Source organism: Helianthus annuus, chromosome 17, assembly GCF_002127325.2.
Source record: "Helianthus annuus cultivar XRQ/B chromosome 17, HanXRQr2.0-SUNRISE, whole genome shotgun sequence".
Taxonomy (NCBI): domain Eukaryota; kingdom Viridiplantae; phylum Streptophyta; class Magnoliopsida; order Asterales; family Asteraceae; genus Helianthus; species Helianthus annuus.
Window position 1 is genome coordinate 88,503,326 of NC_035449.2, and position 21,882 is coordinate 88,525,207.

The following is a 21,882-nucleotide window of genomic DNA, read 5'->3' on the forward strand; positions in this document are numbered from 1 at the left end:
TAGCTTTTACTGGGCTCCTAATCTGGAACGAAGGTTTTTAATAACCTATTAGAATCCTAACGGGTCTTTAATTAAGCTTAGACTTAGACCGGTTAGTTTTCAAAAGGAATACACGGTTCAAACGCATGATAAAGCGAAGACCGGCTTAGAATGTGGTTTTGACCCAACAAGCTTGAATACTTGTTTAATATGGGTAACTTAATCACATTCTGAATATTGAGACAAAAACGATTTGGTTTGACCCGTTTCGGCTTATATATGCAAACTAGTCACATACGCCGATCCGAACGCGAAACATGCGTAACGGGTAACCATAAGAGTCATGAACATGTTCCACAAGTTAATATGCCTTTGATATGTTGTGATATCAGTAGGATATCTTCCATTATGCCCAAAACGAGTTTAAAACCAATTTATGCCCCTTAGGGGTATTTTGGTCATTTTTAAGGTTATAAAAGAGGTTAAATAGTAATCTGAGTTTCGGGTCTGATTATATTAGTAAAAATACTTAATTTACTAAGTTACATCAGTAGGGTATAACCTATATGTGAAATTTATCACTTATAACCAAACTATGCATCTTAAGGGCATTTTGGTAATTTCACATAAGCTTAAAAGGTCAAAACTGGGATTCTGAGCTTAAGACTTTTGCTTACTGCTAAAGTATGAAAGTTTACTTAAAACATCAGTAGGTATCAAGTCTTATACACCTAAAATGGTTTTAATACATACTACGCGCTGGAAACGCGTAAAAACGCTTAAAATGGCGATTTGAGCTATTTCCGGGTTCCTAAAGGGAAGCTGATATTTTTACTATTCCAGAAGGCTTAACAAATTCTATTTATCATATTATATTAATAGAAAAAGATTTGGTATCAAAAGGTTGGGTAAAACTCCTTTTATGGCTTAAAGGGTAAAACCGACAACTACAAAATTAAGCTTAGAACTCTGGGTTATGTTCAGCCTAAAAATAAATAAAAATCTTCAAAAATCCTAAAATATTACATTTACATCAGTGGGTAAAAAGTTTGGTATTAAAATTGGGTTTAGATAGGCTATATGCTAAACGTACGGTTTATTTACCGAAAAGCTTCTTAATTACGCTAATGAGCATACCTCCTAATCTAGACCTCAAACTGATGTGAAACTTTATGGACATGCTTATAGATCAGTAATAAAGGTTTTAGTCCTTTCACATCTTCAAAAATATTGTTTTAACATTAAAGGGCATTATGGTCACATTTAGGCATTATGGAAACATGCGATGGTCTTTAATTCTAAAGAACCAAGTAGTATAACTTTGGGGGGTTATACTATCATATAACATGATCACAAAGGACCCTAAGGCATAAATAAACTCAAGCTAATTCGGGTCAGAACTGAAAGTCAAAGCAAAGGTCAAACCTTGCGACTTTCGGTCGCGAACCGAGCCTATACTTAGAATTGTCGGGTTGAATCATGCTTAGACATGTTCAACTAATATTTACCAAGTCATTAAGTGACAAAACTGATTTTTATAACTTTTATATCATTAGTTATGAATTTTATTTAAAACAAACCCGATTAACTTTAATTTGACCCGACAATTAAACTAAGTAAACGTGGTAATTAGGAGGTGCCCTTTAGAGGGTTAATTACCTACCTAATTACGATCACGTAGCCATGTTCGACGCGAACAATGGCTCAACCGATTAAAAGTCAAAGTGTTTATCGATAACGCTTGACTTTTCGGTTTAAATGCTAAACAAATAACTAAGCATGAAAGGAATCACTTACATAAGTCCAAAGGACTTGGAAGAGGTTCTCAAGAAGCTCAAGACCCTCAAGAATGCAGAGAATTCAGAATGAAAGGAAGGTGCAAGTGAAACCCAAAACAAAGGGGGGTATATATAGGTTTTTGAGAGCCGTTAGGATCGTTCATCGATAAACGTGATTCGATCTTGGCCTTACAAGTGTGCCCCCTGATTTAGGAAACCATGGGTGCACAAAAACCAGCCCCTAGAATCAAGGATTGAGAGACAAGAGCAAAACCAAAGCTGGTTTTCAAAATCTGGTTACTGGCAATGCTTTACGGACCATAAGGTCCTTCATACGGTCCGTAAGGACCTGACCTGCACATGGCCAGTTTCAGAACTTGTCACTTTTGGCCCCTGCACTTGATAGTTGTCATTCCCGACACGTTTGAGGCCCGTTAAACCATTTTTAAGGCTCTACAATGATGCCTAAGCATAGGGAACATGAAACATGCTCAAAAATATGCCGGATGTCGGTTCGTTTGGTCGTACGGTCCCGTTGTTCGGCTAATTACGACGAAACACGGACGGACGCTAAAAACGATCCAAATTATGCGACGAATGGAATTTTATCAAGCCAAACACTAAAATAAAATATTTTAGTGCTTACATAAATTTTTGGTGTCCGGGGATATTCAGAATGCAAGATATGCGCGAAAGTGCAAACTTGTGCACTTTTTGACACTTTTAGTCCCTGCATGACATAAAAGTTTATTTTTGCGCACCAAACACCTCTAAGCCTATATCTAAGCTATCTAAAGGTTAATTAGAGTATAATAAACTCATGGTCATATTCCGGAAGGTCCGAAACCTTACGAATTGACATACTTTTGCAGTTTGACGCTTTTAACCCCTCACATACGAATATTATCATAACTTTCTCATACTTTATCGAAACCTTGTGAAATTTTTATCACGCATTCTTGTGAGTATAATTAACCATTACAAAGCTTTGGGTCTGCTAAAAGATCACTCAGAGGTATACTTTAAACATGTTGACACATTTAGCCCCTGTAGTTTGTAATTCCTCACTTTCTTTCACAATTGGCTTCGTATGATCCATGATTTATTCGTTTAAGGGTATAAACATCATGTAGGGTTATTGAAAGATATATTTATCCGATGTTGACATCTTGAACCCTTACGTTCACATACTTTCCTTGTTTGTCAACTTTAGTCCTTCATACGTAATCTTTCACACGTTCAAAGCTTATGACACGTGTCAATACATTATTGGACATGAATTTTCGAGGTGTTGCAGAAGTGCTGCCGAAGTGTTGTCAGGACTTGTAACTGCTTTCGTAATCAATTCAACAACAGTTTAAAGTGAATACAGCTGTAATCACACCAAAGCATTAGTTTCCGTCTCTTGTTTTGGATAGGAATTCTTCTGATCAACTCAAACAGGGCCGAATACGATCCTATACATTACCTCCCAACCATTCCCAACAATCTTTGCCATCGGACAAAGTGATATTATCGAGGAGCCCTATCAACTCGTGCCATTCCAGTAATTCTTCGGCCAAGCTTGGGCTTATCGACCGATTCCAAACCCCCATTAAGTTTCTATTATCCTGATTGTACCGGTCTGCGTGTAAGGCCTCCTAATCCAAGATCTCACTCAGCTAAAGCAACCAACAGGTGTGCGGAATCCACCTGATGATCAACCACTGTAGATGAAACACAAGAATGCAAGGATTTGAGAGAGAAATCAAGAATACACTGAGTATTCTTGATGAAGATGAATGACGTCACTCACACAAAGCGCCGCCAGACAAAAAGCACAATGATTAGGGCACAGAAATTCACACAGAAATCGTTACCTTGTCTATTCCATATTAAAGTATATATACAAGGTGAAACCCGGACTTTCAACACTAAATAGAAAGCCCGGACAAAACATAGAGCACAAAGCCAACACAGAGTTTTTGCCACAAAACTCAGACAAGCCTAATCTATACAAAACTCAGACAAAGCTAGTCTATATAAACTCTGTCTAAAAATAAACTCTTTCCAAAATAAACTCTTTCTAGCCATAAACTCTTTCTAGCCATAAACTCTTTCCAAAATAAACTCTTTCTAGCCATAAACTCTTTCTAGCCATAAACTCTTTCCAAAATAAACTCTTTCCAACATAAACTCTTTCCAAACTTTGGACATTGTTCAATAAAGACCCTAAATGTTGGAAGCCTTGCACTTATCACCCAAAAGTGCATTAACAAACTCCCCCTTGATCAGTGCATGGTCTTTATTGAACTTGAGATCTTCAAACTTCCATTGGTAACATGGGAGTCATGCACTTATCACCTAAAGTGCATTAACAAACTCCCCCTTGATCAGTGAATTTCCTTAACGAACTGTAAGTGCAGTTCCTGCCGGGTAACTGTCGCTTATCAGTTCTGGTCAACCAAAGCAGAAGTCCAAGTTAAAGTCAACCATAACGAAGAATTCAAGACCACATGAAGACCTGCATTGATCAAGGGGGAGTTGTTAATGCACTTTGGGTGAAAAGTGTATGGCTTCCAATTGTTAGGGTCTTTAGTGTACAAGTGCCCAAACTTTGTCCCTAAGAAGTTCCTAGGGAGAGCTTTGTCCAAGGTTTGGAAAGAGTTTATGTTGGGAAAGAGTTTATGATTGGAAAGAGTTTATGATTGGAAAGAGTTTATGCTTGGAAAGAGTTTATGATTGGAAAGAGTTTATGTTTAGAAAGAGTTTATGTTTAGAAAGAGTTTTTGTTTAGTCAGAGTTTGTATAGACTAGTTTTGTCTGAGTTTTGGTGGAGAATTGGTTTGTTCGAGGTTTAGTCCCTAGCCTATGTATATGTGTGTATTGTGTAGATTAGGGCAACGAATTCAGAGAGAGCTTTGTGCTCCACTCCCAACTTGTTCCTCCTGTGTGTGAATTCTAGAGAGAGAGAGACTATGTGTTAGTGAGAGAAAGCTAGGGTTTAGATCTTTGTGATCTAAACCAGCTTGTAGATGATGTATACTCCTTTGGTTTGTGTAATCTGTGATGACTGATTCAATAAAAGGATTCATCTTCTACATATTTCTATCTTGTTCTTCATATTTTGTTCTTCATGTCTTGAATCAAGTGCAATGTTTGATGTTCGTCATCGATCCGGTGCTTTTACAGTCATCACTTCTCATATAATGTAAGTACCTAAATCTAGTATAAATTACCGTTCGTAAAACAAAATTATTTATTGATTCGGTTTATATATGTTAACTGCAGGTTCCTGTATGAGCAAATTAAGAAAGAGCAAATACATGATTGTGGAATATGTTTTATGAACCCGTCTGCAATTTTGCGGGCTGATCAACGCAAACCCAAACACATCGAGGATGCAAGTAGAGCGGTTGCAGATCCATTGTATAAAAGAAAGGGCAATGACATCATCCTATTGCCCTACAACCCCGGGTTTGATTTTCCTTTTAAATAAGTATTCGTAAAGGCCTATTATCTTAATTTATTTTGATTGAATTTTGGATTTTGGATTTTGAAGAAACCATTGAGTGTTGGCAGTACTAAACCTGAAAACAACTACTTGCTATTATCTTGATTCCTTACGGCCTAGAAGTGTCGATGAGCAGTTGAGGCAAATTATTGATACGTAAGTAATACAAATTATCATAATGGATGATAAAAGAGTTTGAATATACTTTGATATAATTTTTATTTTTTACAGGGTAATGGTCGTGTATGCTTCAGAAAGTGGTGCCAACATAAGGGTTAAACTCGTATGGATTAACGCTAGGGTAAGAACTTAATCTCTTATGTAAATTGTGGTTGTAATGATATTGTAAATATTGACACCCTTTAGTTTAAACTTAAATCGCAATGGTTTCACATTTCTTGATATTTTTAATTGTGGTAGTGTCCACGTCAGACAGGAGGTACTGAATGCGGCTCCTATGTGATGAAGTTCATGAAGGAGATAGCTTACGAAGGAGTTGAAATACTTGACAATGATAATGTAAGTTTAGGCATATTTTAGTCTGTATATTAGAGAAATATGTACTTATATTAGAGAAATATGTACTTATATATCCAAACAAATGCTTAAATTCATATATTAGGATTAAATTCTGATTTTTAAGATTTATTTTATTTAATTGTTGTCTCAGGTTGGGGAAGGAGTAGAAGAATACTCGACTGCGGATATGGATGGCATTCGTGAAGATTGGTCGACTTATGTGGTTAACTCTATTTTTAAGTTATAAATCGTATTTTAGGTGTTGATAATGTATTGACAAACAATTCTTTTTTTGTTAACGTTAAAATATTTGTAGTATACTTGACAAATGATTATGTAATGGATTGTTTTAGTATATATATATATATATATATATATATATATATATATATATATATATATATATATATATATATATATATATATATATATATATATGTGTGTGTGTGTGTGTGTGTGTATTTGTTTTATGAAAAAAATTTATTGTTTTTGTTATTATACATGTATCGAGGGCAAATTAGTAATTTTATAAAAAAATTATACAATTAAAAGCATGACACGCGTAAATGAATGTCATACATATGTGTCATAAATGTTTGTCATGAACGTGTGTCATTAAAAAGTGTCATAAAATGAGTGTCATGAATGTGTGTCATTAAAAGGTGTCATAAAATGAGTGTCATGAATGTGTGTCATGAATGCGTATCATTAAATGTGTGACACACAAATGCATGTCATGTTAATTTATGACTCATCAATCAACGACTCGCATTTGTTGTCATAAAGACCCTTTTATGACATGCAATGCATGTCAAGAAAGGTGTTTTTTCTAGTAGTGAACTAATTTGGTAGAAATCTAGTAATAATGGTCCTAAGTAGAAGGTTCCATTTCATACCAAAAGTGTATACATCAGTAACAAACAAGCTGGAGAGAGCATCATGCAATCTCTTCAGCATTTCCCCTATAACGTCCAAAACTTAACATCTAACGAACACATGACCCTATTTATACATGGAGTTTGGTGAGGATGAACACATCCGTGCAGATGTGTCTTTTCTATGCGGATGATCTTCATCCGTGCGAATGAGTCTCATCCGTATGGAAGTGCTCTCATCCTCTCCAAGGTCTCATGTGTTTGTTTCTTTCCGTAACTATACACTATTCAACACATGTTGTATCTAGCATATTCGCACAGTGGCGATCGTATATAATATGCACTAAGAAATTCCCCCTTACATGTCACTATCGAATTTTGATCTTCAAATATGAGAACCGTGTTTGAATATGCTGTAACTTCTATCAAGTACTCGATATCTTCAATTAATTCCCCCTAGATTGATGATTTAGGTTTGCATTATCTCCAGCAAGTTCCCCCTGAAATGAATCTTCAGTTCTTTGTTTGCACGATTCCCGACCTCCTCTAATTTGCTTAACTGTAATCTTTACAAATAATCACCAACATGAAACTAGTCAATGCAGCATCTCTATTTCAAGATTAATCACATTCGTGTTTGTTTTTGATCTACCACTTTAGCTCAATCTCGTAATCTTTAAAAACCTAACCGACAATTGTTAGAAACTTCGAATCACCACACCGGTAAACTTCAAGTATATGAATACCCACGAAAATCTGAAATCCTGTTCTTCGTAATCATCTTTAAGTACACTCCTGAATGATCGACACTACTAGAAAATTAGGCAATTGTTACTAAAATTTGCTACCAAAAAAATAGGGTAGCAAATTTAGCAACCCGCTTCCCCCAAAATTGAAATTAAGCGTACTTGTTATGATATGGTGGCTAAATGGTTGGAAATTTTGTCACCATTTAATTTTGGTGATAAATCCGTAGGAAAAATACTAAACAAAATTAAAAACATAGAAAATACATTAGAAATAAAAGGGCCTTTTTTAATTGCCACCGTGTTAGTGGTGGCAAGATGAAAAGTTAAATTAAGGGGGTTAATTTTTAGAGTCCCGCTCTTAATTTCAAATCGCTCGTAGCTTACAACTTACATGGTGCTGTTGATGCAGTTTTGATAGCGTCGTCAACAAGCTTCAACTGAGAGCGAGCGAATCATGGGGGTTTTGAAAGAGCAGGTGGAATCGACACTTAGGTCCAAACTGTCTCCTTCTCATATTGTAAGTTAATCTCAAACACATGAACCTTCTGCAACATGTTCATTAATAATCACAAACTTCTTATGTCAAATCACTCGAATTCCCAACTTCAATCCTTAAAATTGCCCTAGATCCTGTCATATTTCTTAGATCATTACTGGATTTTGTTTAAAACAATTTCAAATAATGATCAGAAAAAAACCCTAGGAATTGATTTTTTTTAAATGATCGAACAAAGTTGTAATATGGGGGGCATGGAAAAATCTGATTTTGATTGTTAATTTTTTTTAATATTTAGGGTTAATTTAACCATATTGGCCTAAAAAGATTGAAACTTGAGATGAAGCCCTAACTTATTATCTGATTTGGGTTTTTTTTTTTCAAAACTCAGTTTGAAAACCTCAATCCAAATATTATAAACAGTGACCAAACTGTGATTTACCTTACCTTTTTGTTTATGCCACCATCAAAAAATGCTCATTAAAAGGTTTTAGATTTGGGTTGCTTGATTGTCAAGTTGTTTTGTGTAGGGTTTTGATCTTTGAAAAAAACCCACTAGTGATTACAGCCACCAAACCTCTTAATTTCGATCTCTGCAATTCACGATCTGATTGAGGCTTTCGGCGAGTTAATGGTTCATTTGTTAGAGTTTAATTCGAAGATTTTTTGTTCTGTTATCTATCGGTGCCTTTGTCCCATTTCTCCCCAATTTCTCTTCTGCATTCAACCTGTTTGTTGAAATTCCCCAACCAACTTTCCCTTTTATCATTGCTCCATATGCTTGTTTTTTGAAGCTCTGAGGTTATTCAGGTAAGCTTTTGTGGGTTTTGGTTTGTTTTCTTTTCATTTTCACTCATGGGTTTGCAAGATTATCAAGAACTTTTGAGCAAGCTCATACGTTTGTTTGTTGGTGTATATTTTGAAAGTTTTGGCATTTGGGTTGCTACTAAAGATGGTGATTAAGCGTTGCTCAAATGTTCTTGTGTTGGGAATAAGGTAGCGATGAGCTCGGTACTACCGAAAATCGTCAAAATTGGCCAAAAATTTGGAGATTTTTGTGCATTTCTAGCTTTCTTCTTTGAGTTCTTTTATGTGTGCTTTGTTTTTTTATATAAAGATTAAATGTTTTTTTAATTTGCAATACAAATGTAATACAGATTTCAATCTAGTCTTGGAATGTGGAACAAAGATTAACCTTTAAATGGTAAATAATAATATAAGAAGTGTGGACTGCAGAGGTGAAAATTGAAATCAAGTGATGTTATGTTGAAAAAAAATGACATGTTTTGTATATAAATAAATGCATATGAATGCAGTGGGGACAAACATGAGAATTCTTTAAACACATATTCTTTTTCTTTACATTCTTTATATATTTCTAGTTATTTTTTCAACTTTAAGTTAGAATTCCATTTTTCCTTTAGCAAATTACCAGTGTTTCCTAGTAAAAACGCAGCCTTCTCTTAACCAGAGTAATTCTTTCAAAAGGCCTTACTTTGTTTTCCTTTTTCTTTATTTATTTATTATTTTTTTTGCTTCAGTTTGTGTTTATTTGATTTGTGTGGGATTGTTGTGACCAGAGCAGCAAATTATGGACCAAAAAACATGGCTTTGGAAGAAAAGATGTGCCCAGAAGTCGATCGACGCAAACAGTGAATCTGAAAATGAGGCAGAGGTATTCTAGTAGCTCATTTACTTCATTTGATTAAAAATATTTTGTAAATTATACCAACCCTTTTTATTATTGTTTGTAAGTTATTCTGTACATTTGATTAAAAATATTTTGTAAATTATTAAATCTTAACAAAGATGACGTATTGCAAAAAAAGAAAAAGAAAACATATTGTACCCGACCCATACCCGCGGAAATTTTTAAAACTAATCCCATACCCGGCCTAATACCCGACGGATATACCCGTCCCATTTATGTCGGGTTTCGGGTATACCCGTCGGGTTCGGGTATTTTTGCCATCCCTATATCACAGTGCTGTAACTACAACACATTCATACATTTGAATTAGTACCCAAAAAGACATATTAGCATATAGGGATGTTTGTTAAGAATACCTTTTATCCAGTGGATGGATAATCTTTAATGCGGCGTACTGTCAAACCATATATTCAAGATAGTACCTTATACACTAATGTTACAGCACTGTCATAGGCTTCAAATTGAACTGTGATATGTACCCAATAGAACTAACGAACCCTATTATAGACCCTCATCCATATTTACATGTCTCAAAATGATAACAGTTTGGTGGTATCATATATGTATTCTTCATTTTTATTAATTCTACTTGGTCTTTATTTTAAAACATTGTTGTTTTGTTTTGCAGTATCAGTCAGATGAGGCGTGCATGCGTACGGTGCAGTGTGGTGCTGCTGATGAGGCGTGCGTGCGGTGTAGTCGCTGCTGCTGTGTGCGGCTTTTCTGCTGTGGTGTGCGTAGAATACAGTGCTGCTGCTGAGGCGTTCGTGTGGTGCAGTCGCGACTGTTGCGTGCGGCGCTGCTGCTGCGACTGTTTGATGAGCTTGATTAACCGTTGGCATTAACTTTTTATCTTTCCTCTTAATAAATCAATAATCATAGGGAGCTTGCAAAAGATTTTGTGGTGGCTGGTACTACATCAGAGTCTCTGAGTCTCTGTATGGTGCCTGTGAGTCGATGTTCAAGCCAGACATGGTACAAGGTGGATAAAGATGCTATGCTAGATACGATGTCACAAATTGAAGCTACGTTAACAAGTATAATTTGAAGATAGGCTACAAACACTTGGTTTTGAATGTTTATCGTATTAGGATTTTTTTAGTTATTTGATGTTTTAGCTGGTATTTCAATTAGAATGTTTTATACGCTTTCAATACACATATGTTTTATATAATTTTGGGTTTTCGTGATCTTATTAGACTTTTTATATAATTTTGTAATATTATTAATTATGTAATTTTTATGAAAAAAGCAGAGAAAAATGGAAAATCAAGCTGAATAAAAAACCAATATTCAAGCAATCACAATATGGTAGCAAATAATTCAACAAGCTCGCTAAATACCCACCAATTTTCAATGAAAATGGTGGTTAAATGGTGGCAAACAAGGTGGACTGTAGCAAACCTTTCAATGAAAATGGTGGTTAAATGGTGGCAAATCGGTAGCAAACATGGTGGTTAAATGGTGGCAAATCGGTAGCAAACAATGTGGACCGTAGCAAACTTTTTAATGAAAATGGTGGTTAAATGGTGGCAAATTGGTAGCAAACATGGTGTTTAAATGGTGGAAAATCGGTAGCAAATAAGGTGGACCGTAGCAAACAAGAAGCGGTGGCAAATAATTTTGACCAATTTTGTGGTGGCAAAAGTAAGGTGGCAAAATATAAAAATGGTGGCTATTTGGTGGCATTAGGGCAATTGACACGGGTGTTTTTGTCACCGCATTTTCGGTGGCGAAATGGTGACAACAGGGAAATTGCTACTGTTTTGTGACCAAAAGTTTCATGACAAAAACCCTCTTTTCTAGTAGTGCGATTAGTGTAAACGGTAATCTTCACAATCAGCGAATCTTCATCGGAAAACAAATCATCTGGTAATACACTTTAATCTAAGAAACATTCTTCCACGATCAGATTCACATTCTTCCTCTTCAGTCACGATAAGAGATGTATAGTCTTCTCCGTTAGTCCCGGTAGCAACTTACTCAACAAACATCATCATTACCCGGCGATTAGTCTAGAAAACAATTCATCTGCTCGTAGACTAAAAATTCTGACACTCTAGACTATCACAAAGCTATGATATCATTTAAGTTTCGAAAATACTAATGCATCTCCTAACGCTAATCCTTCTATCCAGATTTTAAGAAGACTCGGGACTCAAACCCTAAGAAATCAATCTATTCATAATCTGATTAATTTGAACTTCCTATGATCACGAACTAACGAATTCAAATCCTATGTATCCTCAGACAATCTGAAGTCAGAATCACCCAAATACTATTGCATGTCGTCTGAATTACCAAATATGTCTAATATTTGAAAATTTTTAATCCCCCTCATTTTTGGCAAATTCTGACTTCTCTATCCTCTTCACTGAATTTCCCCCTCAAACTTGGCATATTCAGTCCACTATATTCACAGTAAAAGCCAACTATGCGGAAAATATGACATTTTGCTCTACAAAAGTCCATTTTTCATCAATGCGGATATTTTTTGTTGGCCCATTAATAGTCACTATACCAAATGGTAAACATTCTGCAAATGTATCCATGACTACCCCATTAACTTCAACACTCTGTGATCTTATCATCATATCTACTCTTCGAATTCTCCAACAGGGGCCCCGAATAGCCCGTACTTAAAGTTAAAATCTCGAAAAAAATTCAATCACCAAATTTTTATTTATTTATTTTGTTGGGATTGAACCCTATCAAAGGAACAGTTTATTAAAGCCAAACAGGATCAAAGCAGTGGATCCAAAATAAGCGGATGTTATGTATTAATGCTCTCCCCTTGAAAGTGTTTCTAACAACTGATGGCCTGTATCCACTGTCCGTATACAACTGCTTCTCTACAAACAACTGATCAAGTATAAAGAATGATAAAGACTAAAGCCCTGATGATCAATCTACTGTTATGGGTCAAGCACTGCTGAAGAAACAAAGTACTACTGGAGTCACAACAATGGAAGGAGAAAACAGTAGTTTAGTCTTTCCTTTTGTGATGTATTGTTATCAGTAGTTAGCTAAATAGTTCTTGTATTAGATCAGTAGTTTCAGGTTGTTAGGAGGTTAGATGTCTCTTTCATTGGTGACGTCAACCAAGATGCTTCACTGGTTTGCTCGTGCCTATAAATAGAACAGTACCCTGTATTGTTCTATCAGCTCTTTCACCACTTGTCTTCCTGTACGAGCAAATACTGTGAGCTCAAGCTGAGGGGGAGTTTGTTATACATGCATGCATATTGTAATTAAAGTTTGAAATAAATTCAAGCATTCGGTTCAATGGTAAACTTGTGTGTTGAAAGCATTTCTCCTGTTTGATTGTGTGCAAAGTTTATTTCCATCTTAATTCCGCTACATTACTTGTTCATCTTCTTTATTCATAAATAAAAACACAATAAAAAAGAAACTCAGATCCTAACAATTGGTATCAGAGCTCGGGCAGTCAAATTCGATCTAACAATCATTTTGACGTAAATAGTTCAGCTCACAATCGTTGATACTGATAGTTGTTCGTTTTGTTGAAAAACAGAGTAAGGTTTAATCACGATCAAAGTTGATTAATCAGTGCCTGTAAAACAACTAGGATGACGTCACAATCACAAGATGCTAACAATAGCATCGGTTCACTCTTCAAACCACCCATGTTGAAGCGAAATGAGTACAACATTTGGCAGAGAAGGATGGGTCACATCCTTGCTCAACAGAATACCGGATGTTGGAAGTCGGTTATCTTTGGACCACATGTTTCAATGGTGCCGAGTGCTCAGGATTCAAAGAAGTTCGAACCTAAGAAACCTGAAAACAATACTGAAACTGATTTTCAAAAATTCGAACTGGATGCCAAGGCATTTAGCATCGTTGCATCTGCTTTACCCAATGAAATCTATGCTGGACTGTTACACTGTAACAGTCCCAAAGAGATATGGGATGCACTTAAGGAACAATTTGGGGGAACTGAAGAAGTGCTTAAAAACAACAGGGAAATTTTGAACCAACAATATGAAACATTTTTGTCACATTAAGGTTGAATCATTAACTCAGCAGTTTGAGCGATTTAGCTGTCTCATGAGTGAGCTAAAAGTTGTTAATGTTGAATTTACAAAAACAGCACAAAATAGTAGGTTCCTTAGGTCTCTCCCTCAAAAATGGGATGCAATTGCTTTTGTAACCAGAAACTGTGTTGAGTTCAAAGATCTGACACTGACCCAACTTCATGGTAGACTCCTAACCTTTGAAAGGGAGTTGAACCAGAAAAAGAAGTTACAAGAGTCTAGAAAAGTTTCTGATGACTACTCATTTGGCAGCACAGCTCTTTTGGGACAGGAAGAATCTGGTAGTAGCAGTAAGGATCAGAGTTATAATCATTACATTGACATAACTGCAGGTGGAGCCTTTAACAACTCTGATCCTCACACCTCAAATTATGCTTTTACAGCTAATTGTGAAAACCAGATGTCAGATAATCTGTGCTTTGAACTTAATGACTTACAGCATTTTGATCCAGTTGATTTAGAGGAAATGGACATTTTGCACCAACTTGCTTTGCTAAGTGTCAGAACAAGCAAGTTTTACAAAAGGACAGGGAGAAAATTCCCAGGGTTGCATGGGAATTTAAAAGTAGGGTTGGATAAGTCAAAAATTAAATGCTACAAGTGCAACAGGCTAGGTCACTTTGCTAGGGAATGTAGGAGTCAAACAAATGGACCTATTATCACTCACCCTAGTCCAAGACCACAAAATAGTCAAAGAACTGTGCAGTATTCCCATTATACCCCTGCTGTCCATGTAAACACTGCTCATTATGCAAACGCTGTTCCTGTGCATTATGTTCAAACCACCTCTCTCCTCCACCACTTCAACAATTCCTCAATCTAACGGTGGTGTTCTTCCACCAAGTTTTCTGACTTCTGTCCTTCATAACTTTTTGTGCACAATGAGATTAAGAGTCGGTGACTTTTTACACCTATACACAAGTCTACTGAGAGAGCAGCTGAGAAAGGTTAAGGAGGCTGGGCACCCTTCTTTGGTGATGTTGGTCACTGACGGGCGGTGGCAGATCCCAAGAGGCCTACAGCTCGATGATGAGGATGTTTGATGCGGGCCCAAGTGTGGAGGAGCGGGCCATCTTGTATTTGGAGGCCCAAGATCGCGTGACAAAAGGGGCTTCACTAAAATGGCTCTAACTTGGGCTACAGGTGTCCGTTTTGGGCGTGCGACCAGGCGAAACGATCGTGAGAACGAAGCCCATCTTTCTACAAACCACCGGTCAATGTTCAGGCCCAAAAACGCTTATTTCTATGCGTTATTTACATTTTTATGTTTTTCGTGCTTTTCGTGGATTTTTATTTGGTTCTAGCTTTTGGCCCAAGTGTGTTTTGAGGCCCATTTTGAATTTACGTTGTTATTTATATGAATGTAATGGGAGGAAGATAATCAGTTTTGAGTTTTATGAAAAGTCATTTTTTTCTCCCAATTCACTTGTGAGTGTCTTGAGTGTGAAAACCCCAATTTTCGGTATTCCACAAGAATCAACGAATTTTGGAAGAATTGTTCCTGGTATTCTGTGTGAATCAACAGGTCCGATTTCGTATCCCATTTCCTAGTCTACATCAATGTTGCGGACTAACCAATAGCGGTGGCGAAGTTTAGAATTATCGCGCACGTTCGACTCTACGATGAAGCTCTAGGATCCGACAAGAGAAGGGTTATATGGTGGGATGAGGACGATGACCGTCACGGGAAGTTTCAGACTGACTAAATGTAGAGCGACAGTGAAGGTGGTTACGGGGTTCAGTGGCGGCGGTATTGTGGGGTTGCAGATCCAGAAGTTTGGTGATGGTAATTTTTAGGTAGACACAAGACGCAGCCCAATTAGCGGTGTCGGTTTACCTTTCAGGTGACGGTGGTGATGTTTGTTGAAGATTGATTGTGGTTAGAAACCCTAGGTGCCCCCACTGGTGATGGAGGCTAAGTTTCCGACCAACTCTGGTAAATTATACTTCAATATATCGATTTCCTTACCAGATATTTTTAGGGATTTAAAGGAAGTTGAAAATAAGAAAAAAAAGTACGGCTTAGCGTGGGCTCGAACCAACTACACCACAAAAACCTTTTGTTTATAAACACTACAGGTTCTGTTGTTTTTAAACACTACAGGTTCTGTTATATAATTTTTTCTAATGGCCTGCAGACTAACTTTTTTGGGATGAGAATGCATTTAGTTGAACATTTGTTGCTTTGAAGTTGATAGATGTATGTTTGTGTGTCTTAAAGCGTTAAAGGTGTGTGTATATACTCATAAGAAGAATACAATAACAGTAGTAGTTGACAAGGATAAAATAAAATAAATAGTTTATTTTATGTACACAGTTGGTGTACGTTTTGACTTAAATTTTGTTCCAGTCCAGGTGTGGTTAAATATACATTATCATTTGACGGTATATACTCGAGTTACTCTATGTTTCAACCTCACGCGACACAAGACAAATAAAATTACAATTATATTATTATTATTATTATTATTATTATTATTATTATTATTATTATTATTATTATTATTATTATTATTATTATTATTATTATTATTATTATTATTATACATCAATGCTAAATATAACAACCCTCCTAAAACCTTTAACGTGACCCTAAACGTCCTAAAATATATCATGTATGCGAGAAACGGATCCAGAATACCTTCATAATTATAAAAATAAATAAAAACAAAAATATGTATCGCTCGCGGGCCGCGACCCATTCCCCTGGGTCTGTCACGGGGCGCAACAGAGTGACACCAGGCGAGCCCTCCGGCTGCCACGTGGCAAGTTACGTGTGTAGCCTACTCCTTGACTCATCAAGCCTATAGCCGCCTTTATGGCTCTCGCAAGCCGCGAAAGAGATAGAGGTGGCTCTCGCGGGGCACGAGAGACCCCTCGACCAGCCTATAAATAGAGGCTTCAGCCTCATTCTGTCGTCGTTCAATTCTTTTCTTTCCTCTAAAACACTAAAGCTATTATACTCGGGATATTATACCTCTATAAAGCAAAGCTCTGCCTCATTGTAAGTATTATAACCCTAATTGTTACCCTACACGATCGATCTAGGGCTCCGTAAAGCATGTCAAGGCTCTATCTGACTCAGTCATTGCAGTTCTGTCTCGAGTTGTACGGTCAATGTGATTTGGGTTATTTTACTAACACGTGTGCATTGTTTAATTTTAATAGATAATAACCAGGAGAATCACCAGGAAGCTATAGTAGTATCACCTGAGTCAATAATATAAGTACATTCACTTTTATAAACACTTTTTGTAAGTCAAATTGTTTTACCAAAACCTCAAATGTTTTCAAATACAATTACAGTGATTAAGTCTTTGTAATTCTACAATTGCTGCCAGTATTATGGGGTTTGTATACAGTACTTGATAACCTTCACAATTGGGCACGAGTATCCAATGTGTGACATGACCAAAGTCACAGATCCGTTGAGTGACACGTACTGAACGAGTAATTGTGTAGATATAAATATAAATATTGTAATCGCCCTTAATACTGTAATGTGTAACAACTGATACTTTACAAAATGGAATGTACTTGCAAGTATTTCTTGCTGATAAAATGTTTTTAAAACGTGTTTCAGGTAACTTAATGTGAAGCCAATAGAAGCCGGTTGGAGAGCACTGAATGTTTAAAGTTGTGGCTATTAAAGTTACCAAATATAAGAAACGAAGTTTATATTTTCAATAATTAGGGTTTATCCCTATAAATGTATTGTCGAATGAAACTCGGGTTTTATCCAAATTATATTATAAAAGTTTGGTGTTTAACTCTGATAAAAATATTTCCTAACTACGGTCCTGATGTATTCCGCTGCCAATTTAATAAACACCGATACTACCCGCTCTAAATATCCCCCGGCACCCGCCTCCCGGGACAGGGGGTCGAGGGCTGTGACACTAAAGACCAAAGTTGTTGACGTTTACACCTCCCAACTTTGGTCCTTCCACTTTACAAAACACTTATGGTTACCCTTAATGTGAATGTGTTTTCTTTTTCCTTTTATGGTTTCTATTCACGCTTTATGTTTCTTTGGTGTGTTACGTTGTAATTGTACGACATAAATTGGATTTACATTACGTTTTGATTTAACCACAATACTTATATAGGTTACAAGAGGTTGAACCGAGTACGTTGAAACATATGTTTTCATATGGTTAACACATGACATAACGCTTGGATAATCTATTTGATGTTTGCAACGGGCCGCGGCGCATCGCTTGCGGCTCATATTACTAGTTACTATAAAATACCATAAACAGTATAGCCCCATAATTTTTTTAACTTGTTTTCTAGAGTTAAATGCCCGGATAGTCCCTGTACTTTGCTCTTTTTTCACCTTTAGTCTCTAACTTTATAAAATTACACCTATAGTCCCCAACTTTTTTATTTTCGTTCCCGGATAGTCCCTATGCCTAACATCAGTTAGTGTTCTCAGTTAAAAGGGTGTGAAATGACAAAAATACCCTTTTTATAAAAACAAAATAATAACCCCACCCCTATCCCACCCCCCACCTTCCTCTCTCTTTCTTCTCTCTTCACCCTGCAACTCCATCATCCCATCTTTCTCCACAAGAACACACACTTACACACACTCTGTATCTTTGGTCTGTCAAATAATATACACAGTGCACATCAAATTAAATACGTTGCTTTTGATTCTTTACGTTACAGGCATCAGACCACAGAATTTCCCAACGGTTCCAAGATTTTAAACATAGACAAAGTGAATATTCAATCTCCTGTTTTGCAAATAAGTTGCAGACACAAATGGAAACAAACTGATATTAAAGGTATCTGATTGGACAGAATTCATTATTGACATCATTCAATAAGAGTCAATTAATTAAGCCCCGAAAACCGTTTTTAACACTTAATCGGAGATTATTGATTCCGGGGAGAAATTCCGGCAAACAAAATTATACACGGTGATCCACAAAATCATCAATTAATGGTCTTTGATCCTTCTCCCTTACTCTTATACTGTTAATCGAATACAAAATCCTGTTCTTTTTTAGTTAACCACAGATTGTTGATAAACTCTGTTTTTCAAACACATCAGAATCATTTTTTTTTTTTTGCAAAAAATAAGATTAATTCATTTTTTTGTTAAAAGTTGGAAGATCTCTGTTCGAAAAACGACAATCCAAACTTTCAATTTAAAATCAAAAAGAATTCCACAGAATCAAGAACAACATATTCGTATTTCAAAGATTAGAATAAAAGCATTTTTTGTCACTTACGTATTCGATTTCTTTTTAGAAACATAATTCAATATGTTCATAACAATGTTTTATATATTTTAAGGAAAGGGTATTTAGGTAATTTCACACCCTCGTAACTGAGAAAACTAACTGATGTTAGACCCAGTGACTATCCGGGAACGAAAATTGAAAAGTTGGGGACTATAGCTGTAATTTTAGAAAGTTAGGGACTAAAGGTGAAAAAAGGGCAAAGCACAGAGACTATCCGGGCATTTAACTCTGTTTTCTATTATAATTTCGTTTAAGCATATTTTGTTTTTATTATAAAATTTCTATTATTTTATTAGGTTCCTAATTTGTCGTTCCAACATGCTTATTCCTATCTAAGTCTTGATATAAATTTTTATTAAGACCCGGTAGTTGATCGTAATGTAAAATTGATTAAATCACAATTGTATATGTCACCAAAGCTACCTGACGGCTTATTTTTGTTTGTTTGTTTTTACTTTTTTAATTTATTTGTATAAAGCGACGCCCTTTAGCTTTTATGTCATTCTAATAATATAATAAAAGACATTATAAAATTCTAAATATACCATTGCAAGGGTTTTATGGAAGTATCAATAAAAGTTCTATCTAAATTCAAATGCGTTATAAAACACACTTTTTTTTTTTTTTTTTTTTTTTTTTTTTTTTTTCTGTTGGGAAAGAGTTCATTTACTTGTCACAAACTTGAGACACCCAAGAGATTATATATTTCAACTCTGGAACATAATATACTGCGTGCGCAAGTGTCTTTGTACAAGGTGAATATAAATTTTTTGAATTATATTTCCTTCTAATATTGGGAATATTTTTAGTTCATTTCATATAGAGGTGTTATGATGCAAAAAGATGAATGCATTCGATGGTCCCTCTTTCATCATAAAATAGTTAAAAATTCAGTTTTGGGTGACCTTGGACAGGAAGATATTATACGTTTAAACAAACACCAAAATATAAAACTTGAAATGAATTTGGCCATATGCAAAGTTGACTTTCTTGCCGTGGCTTGCAAGTTACTGAAGTGTGCCATTTGTAAAATTCTATTTCCCTATATATTACTTGCCATTGTATTCGATTTACTGAAATATTTAGACTTCTTCAAATTGAGTGAAATGAATAAACAAAAGGGTTGCGACGTCCCAGGAATACACATTCATCACATGAAGGAGATCGAAGAACAATATCAGTTATTGAATCGTGAACGATCACGTATCAACGAAAAATTAGCACAGGAGATGGTAACTTCTAGATTTCAGTGTTCACTGTTCATAAATCTTTTGTGCATATTACGTAATTCTGAATCTTAGTATCTTACGTATGTCTGTTATTTTTGGTCTCCAAATTAATTAACAGGCAGATGAACAACAAATAAACCAAAAATTATTGAGGTTTTTGGACCTTGATAAGCAAATAGAATGGAGGATGTTGGAAATTGAGAGTCTTCAACGTTGGGATCCAGATAAACTCAAGCTAAATTTGCCAATCAGTTCCGTATCCAGAACAACCGGTGTTTATTGTTTGACAGGAAAAGATGCTCAAACACCTGTAAGGCCAGATCTAAAACGTTGCCAGAAAAGGCTTGTCAAGAAAGAGAGGATGGACATCAATTATTTGAAAGAAGTTCAAGAAGAACATATATGTTCAATGAAATCAAGTGAGATACCATATTCTGGCACACAAGAACTTACCGATATGGTATGTTTTTTTCAATTAATCATAACCGTAAATCTATTATATTTCAATTTAATAAACCTTTATTTCACATAAAAATTAAAGATCGAGAGCATGTTGCAAAGGATCCAACATGGGAACAAGAAACGCGCTGACGAAATGAAAATATGTCAACAATTAAGCAACTTCTTGGAGACAAAAGAAAGTTACATTGCACCAGAATCCCGCCCTCATTGGTACACACTACAGCGAAGATCAAAGCGAGATACCAATTATGAGAGATATAGATGGCAACATAAACTAAGTGTAAGAGTTTTCTTCTTTGGTTAGTAGTGATCAATCTTTTTTTACTAGTTGTTTGAATTATATATATTCTTTGATTAGATTCGGTTGGACTACATTGAGATACTAAAGAGGGAACAAATCGAACGTCAGGCAAGAGTTAAACAACTTAAAGCCAAGTTGCAATATGTTAGAAAGAAGATCAATTATTTAAACAAGAAGCTTGAAAATGTTGATTCAAAGATATTTAAGGCCAATAAACGTGCCAATGAGCTTGGAGACAATTTGTTAATGCACTTTGGGTGATAAGTGCATGCCTTCCAATTGTTATAAGGGTCTTTATTGTACTTGTCTTGAAACTTAGTCCAAGGTTTATCCTTGGACAATTTGTCCAAGTTTATGTCTAGAACTTTTGTCAGGGGTTGTGTTTAGGAAAAAGTGAGGGTTTTTGTGTAGATTGTTTTGTCCGGACTTCTAGTATGTCTTAGAGCCCGTGGTTTGTCTTTTTTGGGCTTTGGGCCCTTGTCTCCGGACAATGTGTTGTCCGGAGTTTGTCTTGTATATATACCGTTATGTGGAATAGACAAGACGGCGATTCTGTATGAAATTCTGTGCACCTTTCTAATCCTAATTATTGTGTGTGTGTTTTGTCTGGAGGCTACTGTGTGTGACGTCATCCATCTTCCTCATCAAGAATACTCTGTGTATTCTTGATTTCTCTCACAGATCTTTGCATTCTAGTGTTTCATCTACAGTGGTTGATCATCAGGTAGATTCCGCACACCTGTTGGTTGCATTAGCTGAGTGAGATCTTGGATTGGAGGCCTTACAAGTGGTATCAGAGTAGTGTGCTCATACTACTGTAGGTGTTTCTTAGTTTGAAGGCTTTTGTGAGAAAAGTTCAAACTTTCATAGGATTTAGTGAGTGTTTATTGAGGTTTTGTGATTTATTCTTGATTCCTCGGTCATTTCTATTGATTTGGTGATGGATTTTGAGCAGTTTAGTGATTTTTGTGTTGATC

At 35.9% G+C, this 21,882-nt stretch overlaps 2 protein-coding genes across 3 annotated transcripts; both read left to right on the plus strand.

Annotated features, from left to right (window-relative positions):
* The first annotated feature begins 7,512 nt into the window (after positions 1-7,512).
* On the plus strand, positions 7,513-10,795 carry LOC110922960. 2 transcript variants are annotated; one of them, XM_022167155.2, is made up of 3 exons: positions 7,513-7,910; positions 9,475-9,564; positions 10,229-10,795. In XM_022167155.2, the coding sequence occupies exons 1-3, from the start codon at positions 7,848-7,850 to the stop codon at positions 10,358-10,360; spliced, it is 285 nt and encodes a 94-aa protein (XP_022022847.1). In that variant the 5' UTR covers positions 7,513-7,847; the 3' UTR covers positions 10,361-10,795. The 2 variants fall into 2 exon arrangements, with proteins under 2 accessions (XP_022022847.1, XP_022022846.1); XM_022167154.2 differs by having other exon boundaries at positions 7,519-7,910; positions 9,470-9,564.
* A 9,236-nt stretch (positions 10,796-20,031) lies between these two features.
* Positions 20,032-21,467, plus strand: LOC110922224. Its single transcript, XM_022166530.2, has 4 exons — positions 20,032-20,145; positions 20,261-20,602; positions 20,684-20,884; positions 20,963-21,467. Exons 1-4 carry the CDS (start codon positions 20,068-20,070, stop codon positions 21,164-21,166), a joined length of 825 nt encoding a protein of 274 aa, XP_022022222.2. The 5' UTR covers positions 20,032-20,067; the 3' UTR covers positions 21,167-21,467.
* The last annotated feature ends 415 nt before the right edge of the window (positions 21,468-21,882 follow it).